General features: G+C 41.0%; 4 protein-coding genes across 8 annotated transcripts in view; 3 read left to right on the top strand and 1 right to left on the bottom strand.

The window, feature by feature from the left end:
- The window catches only part of LOC129780572 (uncharacterized), a 266,066-nt gene that overhangs the window by 38,023 nt on the left and 206,861 nt on the right, over positions 1 to 21,182 (top strand). The window lies entirely within an intron of this gene.
- Positions 3,581 to 4,537, top strand: LOC129774417 (uncharacterized). Its single transcript, XM_055778152.1, has one exon. It carries the CDS (start codon positions 3,581 to 3,583, stop codon positions 4,535 to 4,537), a length of 957 nt encoding a protein of 318 aa, XP_055634127.1.
- LOC129774416 (uncharacterized) lies at positions 5,294 to 6,706 on the top strand. The gene has a single exon (XM_055778151.1). It carries the CDS (start codon positions 5,294 to 5,296, stop codon positions 6,704 to 6,706), a length of 1,413 nt encoding a protein of 470 aa, XP_055634126.1.
- Positions 19,119 to 20,804, bottom strand: LOC129774415 (poly(A) polymerase type 3-like). Its single transcript, XM_055778150.1, has one exon. The coding sequence runs from the start codon at positions 20,802 to 20,804 to the stop codon at positions 19,119 to 19,121; it is 1,686 nt and encodes a 561-aa protein (XP_055634125.1).

The following is a 21,182-nucleotide window of genomic DNA, read 5'->3' as shown; positions in this document are numbered from 1 at the left end:
TCTACGCAACAAAATATCATAAAATTTTTTAGGGGGTTGTATCCAAAACACGACAGCTTAGGGCGTAGGACTACGCATTCATATTATATGATTGTGATTTGATTTTGTTTATCTGATCAGAATCTAAATAAAATAAAATTAAAAATAATTGTCACACACTCACATAACACTCTCGCGACGGTATGACAAATTCGCCATCAGTGGTCACTGACCACTGTCCGAGAACAATTCCCCAAAAATGCTTGGCCGAAAAACAATAGGCACAAGAAACTATAAATTACGCATGTAATCCACACGCACTCTCTCTTTCGCCAATAAATCATCATACGATATATAAGTGTTTAATTCATTCGGTGTGATCTCACAAAGTATTTTTCTATTCGTTTCGTCGTCTCAGTCGGCTGTTAAGCTCACGCGTTTCATCCGGTGACAAAGATCCGTTTCTGCTTAAGTGACGCGCGTACAATTGTACATTTCGGTGCGTTTCTGGTGCTGCATATTGCAGTGAAGAAGTCCTTCGAAACCGGACTACAGTGTTCGCTTTAATTTCGTACATTTGGTCCTTCGAACCGGATCGAAGGTGTTCCGGCCAGAAAGTGCATCGCGTGTGTCGCTCGAGAAAAAATCATATCGGTTCGTTATTGAAACACGTTAGTGCTTGGAAGTTATACCAAGGCGGACAAACACTGCGCCATTGCGTCGTGAATACGCGTCGGGAATTCTGCTTTCGCAAGCAGTCGAAATTGTGGTCGAAGCTATAAGTTCGTTCGTGTGTGAATTCAACTATCGATAATTGATAAAGCCAAGTTGGCAGTGAGTGCAATCGAAAAATCGCGTATTGCGCTTGGGAGAGCATCAAGACGAATGCTGCTCTGTTCATTGTGGTAAATAATTTCTTAAGGACGAGTCGGCCATTTTGCAAGCACGACTATTCATGGACGCCACGCCATTTTGGACGCTGAATTCACATCGGAAAAATCCTGCCTATTGAAGTGGTGGAAAGAGCACCATTATTAAAAATCACATTTCCCGGTAGAGTTTCCCGGTGAGTACGTTCCATATTATTCGCATGTGATTTGCAGTAGCTTCAATCAAGTTTTATACATACAATTCAAAGTTGGGTGACTGAATATTAGAGTCATTGTGGCAATTGGTGATTGACGGTACGCGAATCGAGTGGAAAACCGTTTCGCGCCCTCGATTTGCGATACCGCGTAGAAGTGGGTACGTTCGCGACGGGAAGGAGATTCACGATTCGATTAAATAAACTGCTCACTTCCGTTCGATTTCGCGATCGCGATAGATCAATACACCGCGACGGGAAGGAGCAATCGAGTCGATTTGTGTATTGTTCTCGTTGGTTCGGTTTCGCCTGAGATCAGCTAGTTTTTGTCGAATAGAATTTCATTGATTGGATCACAATGCCACCGAAAGAGGAGAAAATGCTGGCTGAGCGTTTGGTTCAACAGCAAGGATTTTTTGCAACACGTAACGCAATCGAAAAATTTATTGAGAATTTCGACGCAGAGCGTGATACTCATCAAATCTCGGTACGATTAGAGTCTTTGGATCGTGTCAACGCTAGTTTTCTCGATGTTCAGGATGCCATTGAGAGACTAGACAAATCGGAGATGCTGGAAGAGCATTTGGAAGAACGTGTCGATTTTGAACAACGGTTTTGTGAAGCGAAGGGTTTCCTCCTGTCCAGACGTTCGAACGATGCAAATCAAACTTTGTTAAATACATCGATTACTGCGAATTCATCATCGTACCCTACCAATTTTCACCTTCGTCTTCCGAAAATCGACCTCCCCAAATTCAATGGTGATTTTTCACGTTGGTTGTCGTTTAGGGACACATTCACGTCCATGGTCCACTCGAATGGGGACATTCCCACCGTCGCCAAATTGCAATACTTGTTGCAGCCACTTGAAGGAGAAGCAAAGAAGCCGTTTGAATCCATCGATATTGAAGCAGATAATTACGCTGGAGGCCCTGCTTAAGAGGTACGATAACCGTCGTTTTCTAAAAAGACAACTTTTTCGAGCTCTTTACGACTTGCCAGTAGTGAAACAAGAAGTAGGCAAACGCATTCACGGGCTGATCGACGACTTTCAGCGTCATGTACGAGCTCTCGCAAAATTAGACGAGCCTGTACACCATTGGGACACACCGCTTATTAACCTACTTTCATATAAATTAGATCAATCTACTTGGCTTGGGAGGAAAAAACAAGCAATAAAGATGATGTCAAATACGATGAATTTGTTGAATTCCTTTACCAAAGAGTTCGTATTTTGAATACTGTCGGTTCAGATCACCATCAATTCTCACTATCAAAGACGACAACTACACACCAAATTCCAAGAGTGAAATTTTCCGCAAACGCAGTGAATAGTTCTCAAGTTCAGTGCATACTATCCTGCTCAGACAGCCATAACCTTCGAAATTGTCCTGTATTTCTTGCGAAAAATGTCCGTCAACGTCGCGAATTAGTTTCTCAGAAACGAATGTGTTGGAATTGTTTAAGCTCCGGTCATCATGTGAAGAAGTGCAATTCTAAATTCTCCTGTCGTACTTGTCATGACAGGCATCATACGTTGCTGCACGATTCAGCCAAAGTGTCGCAAAACTCTTCCGTATCATCGTCTTGTCCCGTTCAACAATCGCTTCCATCCACGTCAGGTCGCGTGGATCCCTCCAGTAGTTCTTCGGCTATATCTCAGGTTAGCATGACGGTCCAATCCGCATGCCCTACGGTTTTGCTGGAAACGGTTGTCCTCAATGTTGTTGATGATCACGGAAACACACATAAGGCACGGGCACTACTCGATTCAGCATCAATGTCGAATTTTATGTCGCAACAGCTGGCTAAGAGCCTCTTCAATCGTCGCACCAAGGTAGACGTTTCCGTCGCAGGAATCGGTTTATCAACACAGAAGATTAGGAGCGCGATTACCGCCACTATCGAATCACCATTTCAACCATTCTCCACGAAGATGGAATTTCTAGTTTTGAAGCATCCATCGGCAGAGCTGCCGACCGTTCCTATCAATACGTCGGAATGGAACATCCCTAATGTTGTATTGGCTGATCCTCAGTTCAATGTCCCTGGGAAAATTGACCTCGTCATAGGGAGTGAATCATTCTGGGAACTGCATACAGGACAAAGAATTTCACTTGGGAATGGCTTGCTGAAACGCCATTCGGATGAGCGGTGTCTGGTTCTACGACCAATTCCATTTCACAAACGCCACACGTTTGTTTCCTTTCCACCGCAAATGATTGTCTGGAAACAGTACTTCAGAAGTTTTGGGAGATAGAAACTGTTCCAACTTGTTCTTCGTTCTCCGACGAAGAAAATTATTGTGAAGAATTATATAAAACAACAACTATTCGTGATCCATCAGGGCGATACATCGTTCGTCTACCCAGAACAGAAAAACCGGAAGTTATACTGGGAGATTCGAGATCTGTCGCCGAACGCAGACTCTTTAGTTTAGAGCGACGATTGCAGCGAGATCCAGTCACGAGGAAAGTGTAGCATCGCTTCATGGATGAATATGTGCAACTTGGACACATGGAGCAGATTAAAGGACCTGTGAATGATACAATACCTCATTTTTACCTACCACATCACTCAGTATTCAAAGAGACAAGCACCACAACGAAAACCAGGGTTGTGTTTGATGCTTCGTGCAAGTCAGCTTCTGGTTATTCGCTAAACGACACATTACTGGTTGGTCCTGTCGTCCAACGTGACTTACTTTCCATCGTCATAAAGTTCCGGATACATCCTGTTGTAATTGTTGCCGACATTGAAAAAATGTACCGGCTGGTTCACCCCGATGATCAGTCATTTCAACGCATTCTGTGGCGATCGAGTCCAGACGATCCCATTTCTACATATCAATTGAAGACGGTTACCTACGGTACATCGTCTGCTCCTTACCTTGTGACAAAAACACTCCAGCAACTTGCAAATGATTATGGTGGATCAGATTTCCACGCAGTGAGATCACTTCGGGAAGATTTTTATGTCGATGATCTGCTCACTGGTGCAGCAGACGTAGAATCAGTAATCAAACTTCGTCGGGAATTATCCGCAATGCTCAGCACCGCTGGGTTTCCTCTAAAAAAGTGGGCATCTAATGCAACTGAAGTTCTTGAGGATGTGCCGCCAGAGGATTTGGCCATTCTTCCGTACCGTAGCCTCCAGGACGAGCAAGCTGTCTCCACTCTTGGTCTTGTCTGGGAACCAAAGTCCGACACACTCCGGTTCAATGTTCATTTGCCGCTTCCCTCTGCCGTCCTGACAAAACGAAAGGTGATGTCATACATCGCACGGATCTTCGATCCGCTCGGACTAGTCGGTCCTACGATTTCTAAGGCCAAACTGTTCATGCAGCGTTTGTGGGCTCTGAAGCACAACGGCCAAAGCTGGGACTGGGACACTCCCCTCCCATTGAAACTGCAAGAAGAATGGAAACAGTTCCATTCTACACTCAATCTCCTTAGTGAAGCTCGTATCCCGTGATTTGTATCGATGCCTGACTCTGTCAGCATTCAGCTTCATTTCTTCTCTGATGCGTCGGAAAACGCATATGGTACCTGTTGTTACGTCAGGACTGAAACATCCGATACAATCTCGGTCCAATTATTGACTTCCAAGTCAAAGGTCGCCCCATTGTCAACCCGACATTCCATTGCTAGACTAGAGCTATGCGGAGCACATCTATCTATGCTGCTCTTCAAGAAGGTTAATAACGCCCTTCAAACTCCTTCGACTGTTCACTTTTGGACGGATTCTACCACGGTCCTTCAATGGTTACACGCTTCGCCAAGCCGCTGGAAAACATTTGTGTCGAATCGTGTTTCACAAATCCAACTCAACACCAATGTTGACTGTTGGAAACATGTTGCGGGTATTGACAATCCCGCTGATGATATCTCCAGAGGACTACAGCCTGCAGATATTATCACCCGCACTAGATGGTGGAGAGGACCACCATGGTTAGCACTTCCTTCTGACTGCTGGCCCATCACCTCATTTTCCAAGGAAGAAACCGCTGGTGCATTGTCGGAAAGCCGAAAATCTCCATTAATTGCAATGACGTCAGTTCAGTCTACCTTTGGCAATGAATTATTCAGTCGGTTCTCGAGTTTCACCAAGTTACGTCGTGTCACAGCTTTCTGTCAACGCTACATAGAAAACCTACATAGCCGTTATTTAGCTCAACGTGAGAATTCAGAAAATTTAAAACCATCGAACATCGTCATCAGCACTAGTGTAATGCCTGATCCGCTTAATTCGTCGGATCTTCGAAGAGCAGAAAACTTCTTATGTCGTTTAGCGCAAGCCGAAATGTTTGCTGAGGAAATTTCCAACCTTACAAGTGGGGAACGAGTCGCGAAAAATTCGCCACTCAAATGGTTGAACCCATTCATCGAACGAGACAAAATCCTTCGTGTCGGTGGCCGGTTAAGCGACGCTCCACTGACGACCGAAACCAAACATCCACTCGTCCTCTCTGCTAAGCATCCGCTCTCTGCTTTGTTGGCTAGTCATTATCATTTGAAGCTACTGCATGCAGGTCCACAACTCATGCTCGCTACTCTCCGCCAGAAGTATTGGATTCTGGGCGGAAGAAACTTGGTTAAATCCGTCTTTCACCATTGCCACACTTGCTTCAAAAGCAAGCCCACACTAGTCCAACAAAGCACAGCCGATTTGCCAGCATCGAGAGTCTCGCCAACCAGACCATTCTTTGTTTGCGGAGTGGACTACTGCGGTCCATTTTTTATAAAGCCACCTGTGAAAAAGCGCGGTCCCACCAAGGCCTATGTGGCCATTTTTGTCTGCTTCTCCACCAAGGCAGTTCACATAGAGTTGGTGAGTGACCTGTCCACCCCAGCGTTTCTAGCTGCACTTCGCCGCTTAGTTGCTCGTAGAGGAAAAATATCAGAATTGAATTCTGACAACGCCACGGCATTTAAGGGCGCATCGAATGCACTACATCGCATCTATCGCATGCTGAAGGTCGACGAGGATGAACGAAGACTCATATTCGACTGGTGTGCCGACAACGAAATTCGTTGGAAATTTATTCCGCCCCGCGCACCGCATTTCGGCGGTCTCTGGGAGGCCGCGATAAAATCGGCGAAACTACATATGCTGAAGACTATAGGAAATGTCAACATATCGTACGAGGACATGCTGACACTATTGGCACAAGTTGAGATGTGTCTTAACTCTCGTCCTCTCACCCCGATGCCGCAGGATCCGTCCGATCTGGAGGTCCTTACACCAGGACACTTTCTGATAGGTGAAAATATGCAATCCGTTCCAGAGGTAGACCTAATGAGGACTGCAGACAACCGTTTGGATAACTGGGAATTAACCCAGAAGAGGTTCCAAGTCATCTGGTCGCGGTGGTATCCAGAGTACCCTCAGCAGCTGCAGTCACGTGCTACCAAAGGATGTAATCCACCTGTTTCCATCGAAGAAGGACGGATAGTCATCATCAAGGAGGACAATGTTCCCTCAGCTAAATGGCCTCTTGAAAAAATCACCAAGCTTCATCCCGGAAAGGATGGTGTAGTCCGGGTGGTCACCCTGAGGACTGCATCAGCCAAGGTAGTCGTTCGCGCTGTATCCAAGATTGCTCTCCTTCCGGTACTCTCCCAGTCATCGAGCATCGAATAACTACGATCCAGGTAGAGCAACCCAAATGGGAGAACTTGCTCGAAGCGCACCTGCGCATAGCACAGGTAATTGCGGTTCCAAATTCTCTAATTTTATCGTTCGATCTACCTGGTCTTTTTTCTCTCTATTCTCGGTTGACGTGTGACAACTTCTCCAAACATCATTCCTGGCAAGACTACCACACCAATTGTCCATCGCATCGCAATCTTGGATTTGGAACTAGCCTGGAATATGATCGTAGTTGAATTACCTGGCATGATTCAAGGTGGCCGGAATGATCAGAATCTAAATAAAATAAAATTAAAAATAATTGTCACACACTCATATAACACTCACGCGACGGTATGACAAATTCGTCATCAGTGGTCACTGACCACTGTCCGAGAACAATTCCCCAAAAATGCTGTGCCGAAAAACAATAGGCACAAGAAACTATAAATTACGCATGTAATCCACACGCACTCTCTCTTTCGCCAATAAATCATCATACGATATATAAGTGTTTAATTCATTCGGTGTGATCTCACAAAGTATTTTTCTATTCGTTTCGTCGTCTCAGTCGGCTGTTAAGCTCACGCGTTTCATCCGGTGACAAAGATCCGTTTCTGCTTAAGTGACGCGCGTACAATTGTACATTTCGGTGCGTTTCTGGGGCTGCATATTGCAGTGAAGAAAGTCCTTCGAAACCGGACTACAGTGTTCGCTTTAATTTCGTACATTATCATTTCAGATATTATTAATAAATGTTTTTATAAATAACTCTATTAGAAAGTTTCGGTAAGACTAAAAAGGGTGAGGCATTAACCATTGGCTTTGTAGAAGTGATTCTTTCTTGCCTTTGCGAGAACAATACACGAACTGGTCCTATTTGTGTCTGTATTTCAATGCACGCATTAAACTGAGTATTCATGGCGCTCCCGGGGTCTTTTTCGCATTTGACACACACACCCTGGGTCACTCAGTGCGATTAAAAATTTGTTCCATCAGCACCCACCGTTATTCACATTCCTTATCCACTTCACTATATCTTCACTATATCTATGCTGCCCCAGTTGTATCGGACTTTTAGGCATCTTCCGTGCATCGCCATTCAACCAGCACCAAACAAGCGTTCCACAGAGAACGCACATACAAATGTATTTGTTATCGATGCGCACAAATACAAATATCAACTAAAAGAAGCGAAGATGCGCTATTCATAGGTGCTGGATATGAACAAATTAAAGGTTTCGCGCAACTAAAACAAGCAACACACACAAAGCCAAATACTGATGGCTTGAAGCGACTTAATATAATCAAAATAAACACTTTTGTTAGTACTATTGGCCTCGAGGAAACGATTGTTTGGTGACGCGCAGTTGCAGTTGTATTGCATAGAAGTCATCCTCGGTGGATACAGTTTTGTGACTGGAACTCGAAACTAAATCACACAGAGCATTTCAGCAGAAGAATCAACTAATGACCAACAATGGTTAGTCGGCGATGATGGCTCAGCCTGATTTTCCCTACATAATGTGGTGAAAAACATTATGATTATGTCTGTTTTGCCATGGCTCGGCTCGATGTGCTGATTGCAAGTGAAATATTCGCTCGCGTTCACAGCTCGAGGAGAAACGAAGATGACCTAAAATGAGTAGAATGAGAAAGGCTATCCATTCTCGCTCGATGCAACATCAAACGACATTCTTGAAATTTTCCTCAGAGGAGATGCAATATTTATACGCTAGCGACAGCGCAGTTACTGTGCAAGGGAGGAGTTTACGTCGCGAATTTTCTCCTTTCGTTATCCCCTTCGTTGTTTCTATTCTTCTTCTTCTTCTTTTTCGTGTTGAGTTATAGAGACTTTAAGCTTTAAAATTCATTTGTCTCTTCGTCTCAGAATGGCCCTTGTGAAGAAAACTCTACTTCAAATTCCTTCCCCGCCTGCCTTGGAAAAGACACTTGTCATTGTCTTTGGACAGAACAAACGCATGGGAAAATGGGAATACTTTTAGTTTTCATCAATTTAAACACTCCACACGCCAAAGGATTGCAATGTATAGCATATCAAAAAAAATGTTATAGAATTTTCGATTCGATTGGAATGCAAATCGTCAGAATCCGCTCTTGTTTTTTTGATTTGGCACCCTTCATGAAAGACCCAGTCCTAAGTCAAAACACACTTGGAAATGCCAACAAAGCACAAGCAAAAAAAAGTTATGATGTTTACCAAGGTTACGTTAATAAAAAGGATACACTCTGCTCTGCGAGCTGCATGCTAAAATAAAATTATCGAAAAAAATGTATTTTGTTTTATCGGCACATTTTATATCAAACAGATATCTTTCCGAAATTTACGATCAGAAAATTATATTTTCTGCTATTGAAAATAAGTTAAAATGGAAAAGGTTCAACCCACTCTAGATTTTGTGAGATGATTCGGAGCCACTCTATACGATTTGTTTGTTTAAGACAATTGAGCATTTGGTAAGCTTTAAGAAACTCCAGATCCTTTTTCTGGCTTGCACTGTTTGGAGGAACTGTCCAGGGTGTGGTGGGATGTGCAATAGGCAAAACAGGAAAAGCCACAAAAATCCGGGAACAGCTCTTCTGAGCGGGTTGACCTAGCTATAAGCGTCTTTGTTAAGTCTTGGTGGTGCTCGGGACGAAAAACCGATTCCCTTTTCCCATGTTTGTACCCAAAAACTACGATTCGACACCATTGTGATCTCGTTTTGATTCTGATTCTGATCTGGTCTGATTTCGAATGGTTCGAAAAATGGAGCGCCAAATGGCCTATAAGAATTTACTATTTGAGAATTCAATGAAAAAGTATTGCAGACGCAAATTGTATTCTTTCTATTGTGATATTTACATACTCCTAGTTTGGAGGAAGTTAGACAACAGCATTTTTGTGTTAAATCATCTCGGAAGTTTCGATGGCCTTTTCACCATATCGACGAATATGTTGGCGACAGATGATGATCATTGTTCTCCGTGTGAGCCTGGGCCCCAGCTGTAAGAAATAAGTATTTTTAGATATCATAACTGTTGCGTTTTAATTGAGCCATCCAGTTTTAGAACAAGAGGTGGAGTGGGATAGCACCCATTTCGTATTTAAAACTCTGCCCGCAAGTATCTCCCGGAAATACAAATTGGGAATCATTATAAAAAAAAGTGAACGCTGATTGCTCATTATACCTTGGATACACAGTCAATGATATAACCTCGACTCAATAACGTGCAGCCAACTGTCGTAATTAAAAGTTGTATTTACTACTGTCGATCGTGACATCACACCCTGATCGTCAACAATTATATCTTGGTACAAAGCTGCCTCCGCTTTAGTTCTGGATCAATAATGACGTTCGCGCAGAAAACGAGTGTCCCAAATATGGAATTGTTGAAACATCTAGTCCAGGCCGCACTTCGGGCCGCGGTATGCTCATTCTTTTGGTGTTAATTAATCAATTTAAACCTGTCTCTCGTCTGGTTGGCTTTGCGGTAGTTGCGAGATGTAAGGGTGTGGCACAATACGCCCCACGATTAACGCGCCGGAATGACGCTTGAGAACCTGACACTCTGCTGGAGGTTTTATGAGCGATTATCTGAAGGGGGGTCAGTTTCAAAACTTCAACACATGGTCGGGTATTCCATTGCGATTTATGTTTTCCACCGACAAAAGTGCTTCCTGAAATAAACTCAGCGCTGCTACTAGTGTTGCCTCAAACCTAATACATATTCCATACGCATAATGCATTAGGCTAGAGTTCTAAATTCGAATGCTTTGAACGCGTCGTTTGGTGAACACATACACTAATCTTATTAGTATGGTCCTCTATATCTAGTGTTGGGGCTGACATGACTGCAGCGACAGCTGCCGCTGTACATTCCCGGCATGGTGGCTTATTGCAGCCGCTTACGACGTACGCAAAATGCATTTCCCGTCTGCAACATTGACTAAGTATGTGAAAGGTTCACAGCGTCGAAAGATGTACGGGTCGCGCGCCATATATATTCAACGACCGCACGGGAAAATAAAATCAAAAAATGCAACTTGTTGATTGGTATCCAGCGCTCGAGATGCAGTTAAGGGGGTGGAGGTGCAAAAGTCCACTGGGATGATAATTGCAACCGACGAATAGTGCGATAATCTCGTTGAGTTCATAACGGTTGGGGCAATGAGGTTACTCTTTTTTTCAGTGCATTGAATTATCTGTCCGAGCTCAGAGGTAATGAACTTCCAACGCCCACTGTAAAAGCTTCGCGGATAATTGTGCTGTCCTCGCTTCCCTAACAAGTGCAGCGCTACGAATGGGCCCCATTTGTGGGACTAACTTTCGAACATGTTTAATGGAACGCCATAGGATCGACCTGCTGCTTCCTGTGTCGAATCATTAAATTTAAATGAAATATAAATTAAATATCTCATCCTCCCCATCGTTCACAGTGGAGCTCTCCTTCTTATCTTGGCTGCTATATCTCGGTACAGAAATCTGGCGCGATTGGCTCAAGGAGCTAGGCGAGAATACATCATTTGCAAAATCTGGGTATTAAAATTCAGACGACCGAAACTCAGTTTCCAATTTCGGTGTCGTCTGGAGTTCTTCTAGAATACCAATCGGTTTGATGTAGCAATATTCTAATGGGTGATGTTGTTAGATTTTTGCTGTAGAATTGAGTGCGATAATTTGTGGGCTATACGTGCTAACGTGAAGGTTAAATCGATGTGACTGCTTTATTTACTGTTTCGGTCTTCTTTTTCACGTTGCGTAAGCTTTGCGTAAATTCGTCGATGAACGAAAAGACATCGACGAATTTACGCAAAGCTGCATCAGATTATGCGACACCTACATTAGAGCTCAGAACTACAAAAGTGATGATGTTTGTTTATTCTACGCACTTAAAAGCAAGATTCGGTCGTGATTATTTGCATTAGTTTATATTACGATACGAGAAGAATCTGAAATATTTGAAGCGCAACAAATATACCCATCGTTTGCCTTGTGAAAAAATGTTAATTACAACACATTACAATTACAACACAACCGAATCATTCGTTATATTTTATGAATGAAACAATGTAAAATGATGATTTTCCAACCTTTTCAGCGTAGAAAGAATACTTCAACCCGGGAAATTAGCAGAAAATATCAGATTTTTCAGAAAAAATCAAACCAATTCCATACCAAAAAAACAAAACATCATCATTTTACTCGCTGCTCCATCTGGTTGCAAATCTAACGTAAATTCGTCAATTTCGAAAGATGTCTACCGAGCAGAGATGCCGGGTTTGAAGACATTTGACTTACCGTGAAGACATTTGATTTTGTGAAGACATTTTGAAGACATTATGAAATATGTGAAGACATTCCAGTATGAAAGCTTAAGTGGGGTTTCGAGAGATTTCCATGAAATTCATACTATTGGCTGAAAATGTAGTCAAAAGAAGTAGGGCTGTTGTTTCACGCTCAAGAATTCGCATGATTTGCTATGCTATACAATAGATTTACCTAGATCTTCCAAAGGACCACGTTTCAAACGTTTTCCATACCGTTTTACATACTGTTCTAATAATTAGTTTTATGGATACGGTTTGAGGTACAATCAAAACTTCAAAGCTGAAATAAACAAATTGAGTTATAACAGTTCCGTTTTTCTGGAAGAACTGGAGGTATATTCACTCAATCAACGGTTTATCAAGCCAATTATAATTTCTAAACCCAAAAGATTTAGTTCGTTGTTGCGCAATATAATCTTTGTTTAAATATATTGAAATAATCTTCCAAACCTCAAGTTTAATGCCATATAACAATACCAATTAGAATAAACATTGAATAAGTTATCAAACATTGTTCAAAAGCAAGTTATGAATTTTAGTGAAGACATTTGAAGACATTTTTTCGTACCATGTGAAGACATTTAAAAAAATCACCTGACATCCCTGCTACCGAGATTCTGCACATTGGCGATCAAACTTCCACTGCATTAGGCTCTTCCATATTCCATATGTAGGGGGACACTAACGAAAGTGTTAATGCAATACCCTAAATCGATTTCCTGAATTGTTAAAGTCAATAGATAAAATATTTATTTTGTCGATTTCAGAGTTTAATTGAATCGTTTGTTTGAGAAACCCCATAAGCCCCAATTTTATCAAAAATGACTTTTTGGCAGATTTCAACTCCTTGAGGGTACCCACATCGACTATCAAAATTTCAGAAAAAGTTAGTCCTACGAACCCCTTTTTATTGGCGTTTCAAATGGTCGTTTGTTTGATAAACCCCATAAGTCCATGTTTCCAATTATCACCACGGGTGGTACTGCGATAGATATACAATTCCATTCATTATTTACTGAAAAAAAAAGTCGTGAAAAGCATGCGCAACTCAGCCTTATCGGAATGGATTGCGACTCGGACGAGACCCCGAAATTTAAGTGTGGCTTCTGATTCGGATTGTCACCCGGACGAGACCCCGAAATTCAAGTGTGGTGTTCGACGGACAGCAGAATACAAAGTCATAAAAAAAGCAAGAATCAATGGCATACAAAAATAGGGAGGGGAAGGTTTGAATCTCGCCAACAAAGATGCCAACCTTCCTTATTTTTCAGGATTTTCCAGACTTTTTAGCACGCTCCCTGATATCCTGACGAACACTCAATTTATCCTGATTTTTCTGAAATGATCCTGATTTTTGTACTCTTTACATTATTCGTAATAAATATACTGGTTTCCATGTCAAAGTTTTTTGTCATGATCTCCGGTTCGCACTTGTGAATACCTTACATTAAGTTAATATTTCTAGACGCAAAGCTGTACTTACCTTTTTTTCTCTACCTTCAATTGTTTCATGGCTTTCCAAAACAGTGCTAGAAAATTTCATGAAACCAGATTGTCTGACGAATTTATGAAATTACAACAAGATTGAGGAACAACATTGTTTTATTGAGAATAATGTATAGATATATCCCCAGAGTTATTAATGTAGGAATACGTTTCAGACTATGGTAAATATATCTATAACCGTACTAAATATCATAAAAATTAGGAAAAATTCAACAAGTTTCCCACTGCTGATATGCTTTCCTCATTTATTGAGTAACGATTCATTCCAAAGCATGGACGATGAATTCAGTGAAAATGTTAATATTGATTTCTCTGCAATTGTCTATAGTGATGTTACGAGTTTTTCGAAAAAAATATAAACGATCAAAAGATCAGGCGAAACACTAGCATTTCCGCTTATGCTAGCATTTATACCATGCTTATTGATTCTTTTACATATTTGGTCTTCGCACGAAAAAAGATATACTCCGTTTCTGGTGGAATTTGGAATGGACTCTGTATTATAAGCTACTACCAAGCAACCTGTTTCTCACTTGTATGGCTCGCAGCAGTTTTCGACGAGGAAGCAAACGTTTTCTGGGAGGATAGAATATTTAAGCTGTGCGAAAGATGGCGAAAGATTGGGAAACAGAACTAAACAGAACTAACAGAAATAATGCTTTGATTGAAAATCATGTTTTTGTTTTCCCAAAAATCAACATTAACTTTTCGGACAGCTATCCTGATTTATCCTGATATTTATTTTCATTCTTCCTGATTTTTTAAAATTATAGTTGGCAACCCTGCTCGCCTCTGTCTAACATCTTTTTCGGGTTGGAAATTTGTTCGATAGTCCAATAAGCGTATCGTTGTCCTTGGCCTGTTACACAATGCACGATTGAATGCTTCGCAAAGGCATAGTAGATCCATATGCCCTCAATCAAGAATTGTTGAAGTGCTCGAAGAACATGAAGCTGAGTGACAGGCCACGCCCCATAGTACTATGTACTTCTCATGTATCAGTAACGCAAAAAGCTTTTTAAGACATTCTCTATCTCCCTCCACAACGTATCTTTGTATTCCGTATGTGTTTAGAATTAACCAAATGATAATTATCCGACCCCCCCTTACCCCAACCTCCTTTAATGCTGAACATAACTTTAAAACAGCCCTTATTCTTACTTGGTATGAGCATTATAAACATTAAAAGTACATAAAATTCAATTGAATCGCTTCAAAACCGCTAAATATACCGCTGATTTCTCGTTTGTTTGAGAAACCCCTCAAGTCCACCAACTTTGGAGCGTTATATTTTGAGCTCAACCTGTTATATTGATGAAGTAGAGGTCCCAATAGTATGTCTAATAATTGTCTAATCAAACCTCATACCAAGAAATTGGAGGACCCCATCAAAATTTTGAGAATAACAATTTTTTATTGTTTTCTCGCAAGTGCGACAAATGGACTTATGGGGTTTCTCAAACAAACTATTCAATTGTACTACATGCGCTGAAAAGTATACATGCTGTTCTCATTCCTCAACGTAGTTTCCTTCGTGAGCAATACACTTGCTATATCGATTCACTTTATGTAGTACGAAACGTCTATGCTTCGAAATATTCATCAGTTTCTGCGATAACTTCCTCATTCGATGTGAATCTCTTTCCCTGGAGTCACCGCTTGAGGTTTGGCAACATATAGTAGTTGCTGGGGGCTATGTCTGGAGAATATGGTGGGTGAGCAACCAATTGGAATCGTAATTGGTCCAATTTAGCCATCGCTTTTAAGTATGGTGCGACGGTGCGTTGTTGTGATGGTACAGAACTTCTTTCTTCGCCATATGGGGTCATTTTTTTCTTTATTTCGTCGTTCAGTTTGTTCAATAACACTGCATAATATCTCCGGTAACTGTTTTTCCCTTCTACAGATAATCGATGAAGATTATGCCATGCGCATCCCGAAAAAAACGGATGGTAAAACCTTCCCGGCCGACTGTTGGTCTTTTGGCCGCTTTGGCCGGCTTTTGTGACTTGTAAGCCACTCTGTAGATTGACTGTTGGACTCAGGAGTGTGGTGTTGGATCCATGTTTCATCCATTGTCACAAAACGTCGGAAGAAGTCCACTCGATAACGCTTCAACAACATCAAACCGGCTGTTGAATCATCAAAGTGCCGCTGTTTTTAGTCGGCGGTCAGCAAACGCGCGGATAGCTTTGTCGTGTAAAATGTATCCCACTCGTTCTTTTGAAATGCCCACGGCCTCAACTAACTCGCGTAACTTTACTTTATGATTGTTCATAATGAATCGATGCACTTATTTTACGATTTCTGGATTCGTAGGCTCTTTTGGCCTTCCAGAGCGAGGTGCTTCTGCGGTGCTTGTACGGCCCATTTAAAATTCACTAAACCACCGCTAAACTGTTTTTCTCGAAGAAGCAAAGCGGAATAACATTTCGTCAACCACTGCATTGATTGTTCAGGAGTTTTTCCCATCAAAAACAAAGTTTGATCAAAATACGATATTCCTCTTTTTCTATTTTCTATACGAATGCTCAGGTAGTGACACTTAAACAACTGTAGTTTATGAACAAATAAACGAAATGTCATAAAACTTCACACATAAGCTAGTGACAGATGAACCTCTCGAAATGAATCTTGTTCATTTTTGAGTGATGCCATCTGTTGAAAATTGTCGTGACCTTCCAGCCCATGTAGTACAGTAAGGTCTTTTTACTACGTTTTAGGAAAACGATGATAGGAAAAATCCCATTGGGCTAAAAACAATGAAATAAAGTTTTTCATTTCAATATAAAAACTACATCATTTTATTCAATTTAAGTCGCTTTTACCCACACGACTTTTCGTGCGTAAATGACCAATTAAAAAAAAATTAAACACTCCATTTTTTTCTTAAAAATACTAAAGGTACCGCATGAGTTTGAATAAACTTATGATTGAAGATGAATTCTGCATTTTCAAAAACAATTTTTCTTCAATCCATGCGGCTAATCTTTCCACTATGGCGACCAAAGAAAACTAGTTTTCGAAACAAAAGGTGGTCCTAAACCGTCCCCTTGTCGTTGCTTCGTAATTATTCACTTTATTCTAGGCTGACCAAACTTGCCGTTATTTAAGGGGCAGTACTGTATTTTCGACCATTTTTCATTGTCCCGTATTTTTATCAATTTGTACCGTATTTTGAGTATAAAGAAAAAAAATACTGTCATGTTATACTACTATTAGTGATCTTTCAAACATTTATTGGCATAGGTGAAAGAGATGATGTATCTGTCACTAAAGTTGCTGTTAATTTTTATGATTTTATTAGAACTCTTAAAATAAATCTAGCAGTATAAATACCGGTCACCGACACAGCATCTCATCTCAGTCCTGGTAAAACGTCACCAATAAATGAACGAAAGGGGGCAGCTAGTTTTCTATCCACCAAAAACAATAGCCTTTTGCAAGACTCAAAAAGAGTTAACAGAGTTTCTTATCAGTCCACTGCACCTGTTAAGGCGTGGGATCCCTTCGAAGAGTAGTCCGTGGCGCGGACAGAATGTTAAAAACGCGACAAAAAGCTCTCTGTCGCATCATTGAGTGTTTGTTTTCAAAAAAGATTTTTTTCGATCCTCCGAAGTGATTTTGCTCTTGAACTTTGTATGGAGCAAAACCGTTTTGAGTGACATCAGCATTAGGAGAGACTACAAACTGCTTGCTAGTTGGAACGAGAAGGAGTTTATTTAAAGTGAAGGTGGAAGCTAGCCACAAATGGCTGCCACAATGACGCTCATTTCTTCCCTCTCCTTCCCTCACCCCTCGCCCAAAAATCAGTAATTTTGCGAAACAGTGTGAAGAAAATGATCGTTTTCGTACACTTCCCATCAAGTAATATCAACCAAACCATGGCTGCCTATGCTTTCAAAAACAGTAAACGGAAAAGTATTACATTCAATCGAAATGCCTCGGCCAACGAAGAGAAGGGTTAAGGCTCCCCAACGTGAATATGTGAAAACAATACGGTCAACGAAGGAAAATATTAAGGAATTATCAACATCGAGTTACTATGCGGAAGATCTTGTACCAAAAGAGCCCCAATTCGCATGTGTTATAAATTTGCTCATGTTACGCTCATGTATAATCAGAATTTTACTACATATGCAAATGCACCTTCTATATATATTTATATTTGCAATTGTTCATCGGAACATATCGTTCATACATTTTACTTTAGTATTGATTGTTATTTTTTTGAAATTATTCATATATTTATGTTTTTTAACGATTTTCCTGAAAGAGAAATTATTGACCACCTCTGATCATGGTTTGTCCAAAAAATGATCATGGTTTATCCGGTTTCACGAATCACCATTTTTTAATGAAAAAATTCCAATTGTCATCATATTGATCCACTCATAATTTTGGCTTTCTTCAGAATATTGCCTTTTATTGGGTATTTTAAAGGTGAACACTGTCGTTCTACGCAAAGTTACGCCCGTGTTACTTTTTGACGTTTTTCACTTTTCTTCATAAAACGTTGTTTTTATGCATAATCTTACGGAAAAACACAAAAAACATATAGTTTATTCCCAACTTTTAAAAAACAACATCAAGTTCAATTGTCCTACCATGTATTTTTTTGTAGATCCATATCAAATAAGTCGGTTCAAGTACAAGAATTTCATGTCACACTTTCAGCAGGCCTAATGCACTCTTTTCTGGTTTGGAAGAACGAACTAATTTTCAAACAAATAGGAAAAAGTTTAACAGAACACGTGTACACCTTGTTAGCGAATGCCTAATAACAATGAGATTTATTTTCTGCAAAGGTGTTGCAGATCACTCATTTCTTCATAAAACGATGTTTCTATGCATAATGTTTCGAAAAAACACAAAAAAATATTGCTTGTTCCCAGTATATCAAAAAACAACATCAAGTTCAATTGTCCCATGTTGATATTCTAGGCATAACACACCCACCATGAATTTTCAAACCCGTAATAAAGCTTAATAGATTCAGTGAGGGAATCTCATCACATTTCATTAAACAATAGTATAGTGCTTATAGAAAACCCGGTGTATTGCTAAAATGAAATGCTTAAAGCTTTTGGTAGACAAATATGCGAGAAAACTTTGATTTCGTTTTTCTCAGTTGCTGATTTTGGAACATGGGACAACTATGCGTAGAACGGCAGAACAGCACTCAGCACAGAGAAACAGAGAATTTTATTTATATGTTTTGAATAATTGCCGATACCTAATTTGACACAAGCGCGGTGAATAAGAGTATTCAAAAAGTTGACAAAGCATGATATATTTTGTATTGTGTGACGGCTATTATCTATTTTTTACGGACAATACATACCACTAAAGAAAGCAAATACGGAAGCAAAATTGCAACAATTCGGTTCCAAGCTTCCGAATGGAAGACGATTATTACCTGAAAAAAGATTGGGGCTGTGGAATCTGAACATCAAAATAATAGAATGCAGCTTTTGTTTTCATTATTGGCTACTAATCTTTATTGATCAACTTGTACAATAATTGCATGTTGGTGTATTTATTTTGAAAAAAGTACTATTGTACTGTGTTCTCGATAGGGTGTTCCTATCGACTGGCACCCGAAATAGTCCTTTGCTTCTTAGTAGTGTGTCCACGAAGTTCTTCATTTGGAGACCGCTTTCCAGATATTTCGCTGCTTTCTCCAGTTGAAGATGACACCGATTGATCATCGGAATATCTCGAAAATTCTTTTCGTAGCAACTGTTTGTCGAGATATTCGGCCAGTTGATTCTGCTTAATTTGTCGCACCTCAACTTGACATCCGTCTCTATATATATTATTGTTGTACACTCCATTGGTAAAATCATAAATGGCTTCTGTTAGATCCGGATGGATATTGAGGTGTTTTTCAAACTTCAGCCCTACGAACCAGATAGTACAAATATCGGACATCACACCAGCTTCCTTGTCCTTCATCCGTTCTGCACAATTTTGCTCGTCTTCTTCGTAGCACTTGGTGTGGACCTGTGACAATCGAACGAGTCGATTGTATTCTAAATTCAATGTTAGATGCCTAAGTCTGGATTGCACGAGTCCGCACCACATCAGTTGGTCGCTGGGGTTCGTCGAACTCGCCATCACCACCAAAAAGTGCTGATATTTCATGAAAAAGCTAGGGCCTCTGAACAGATCACTCCAGCTAGCCTTGTCTACCATGATATTCTCGGTTACCTTGAACCCTTGCATGAGCGCCTCTCTGATAATTGTGATTGTCGATTGAGACACATTGTATACGGAGTTCTGTTGTGGATAGACTGGAGTGATGATTGGCATTAAATGTTGTCCAGCACGTGGATTGGAGTTCCATTCCGGAAACCCGAGTTTGAGATCGTCGGGTTTGTTCAGCAGGACTGGCTGGGGCCAGTTCCAGTTGGAGTATATTAGAAAGAATTTATTCACGATTGTAGCTGCAGCCGCATTGGGATATAATTGGCAGACCCTTGCCACGAGTATAGCACAGGATACTCCTCCGAAATACCCTAGTATATTTGAGTAGACTCCGTTAGGTTTTGCCCACAGTTTGATAGCTCGTAGAGCCAGTTGGAAGGTTTCGACGTTGGGCACAAGATCCAACAACTCCTCGTTTATCTTGTAGCCATTCACACTTCGCACTGATTGTTCATCCAAATTTTTGAGCTGCATCCCTTCGCGTAGGTTGAGATCACGGGGAATTCGCGCAAGAGCCAAGCGCGCGAACAGTAGGTCTATATCCAACCCGTCAAACTTTGTTTTTATTACAGGCACATAAGCTTCTTGCACTGCTAGACAACTAGTTGCCTCCGGGTGTGTTTTGAGAAGATGCAGAAAAGAACTGAAGAAGTCTGTACGGGCAATGTTGCGTGGAACGACACACAGTAAGTCCATATCGGAACCCTTATCGTGAACACCCAGTCGATACGAACCAAAGGGGTATATTCGTCCCCCAAGATTCCTCGCTTGGTCAGAAGCCATACCTCTCGAAATCGACAAGTCGTGCACCCACTGCTCAACCAGTGCGTCAATTTTAGCCAGCACTGTCTCACGATGGCTCAGCTCTGCATAATTCTCCATCGAATTGCGTGACCTCAACGTTTCGTATAATTCGTCGGACTTTTGAAGGTCCGCTGGAGTTGGAAGCGCCACATTGAGAGGTTTGGTCAACCCAAAGGTCTTACGACTAGGTTTTGTAACCGATGGAATGCTAACGATGGACGCCTTCCCATTGATTATTGTCGGAATGCGATGTGCCATTTTTTTCAATCAAATAATTATGAATAAACTACGGTTGAGGCCACTGGGGTCAACTAGTCGAATGATTAGTACGATACTTTATGAGCTATTTGTAATGGAGACTTGCTTATATGACGAAACTTTGAATACCCTACTGTACCCACCATTGGGATATATTTACCCGTAAATACACTAACACTGTGAAGTTATGTCTACCTGGTTATAGACTATTACTCATGCAATTTTTTCTTCTTGTTCCAGGTAAGAACATCCTGAGTATATGAAACAGCAAGCCACTCAGCCGTTTGTTAGAGTGGTGTTCAGAGTAGGAATGCTACCTCATCTGAGACACCGAGTGCGCTACCTCTGAGATCATTGGATGCCTTTGTTGGTAATCGA

The sequence above is a fragment of the Toxorhynchites rutilus genome, chromosome 3 (assembly GCF_029784135.1).
Source record: "Toxorhynchites rutilus septentrionalis strain SRP chromosome 3, ASM2978413v1, whole genome shotgun sequence".
NCBI classification, from domain to species: Eukaryota; Metazoa; Arthropoda; class Insecta; order Diptera; family Culicidae; genus Toxorhynchites; species Toxorhynchites rutilus.
This window is presented reverse-complemented; position numbering and strand designations above follow the sequence as displayed.

Coding starts and splice junctions, on each gene's coding strand:
- LOC129774417 (XM_055778152.1), top strand. CDS start 3,581: ATGGAGCAGATTAAAGGACCTGTGAATGATACAATACCTCATTTTTAC.
- LOC129774415 (XM_055778150.1), bottom strand. CDS start 20,804: ATGGCACATCGCATTCCGACAATAATCAATGGGAAGGCGTCCATCGTT.
- LOC129774416 (XM_055778151.1), top strand. CDS start 5,294: ATGCCTGATCCGCTTAATTCGTCGGATCTTCGAAGAGCAGAAAACTTC.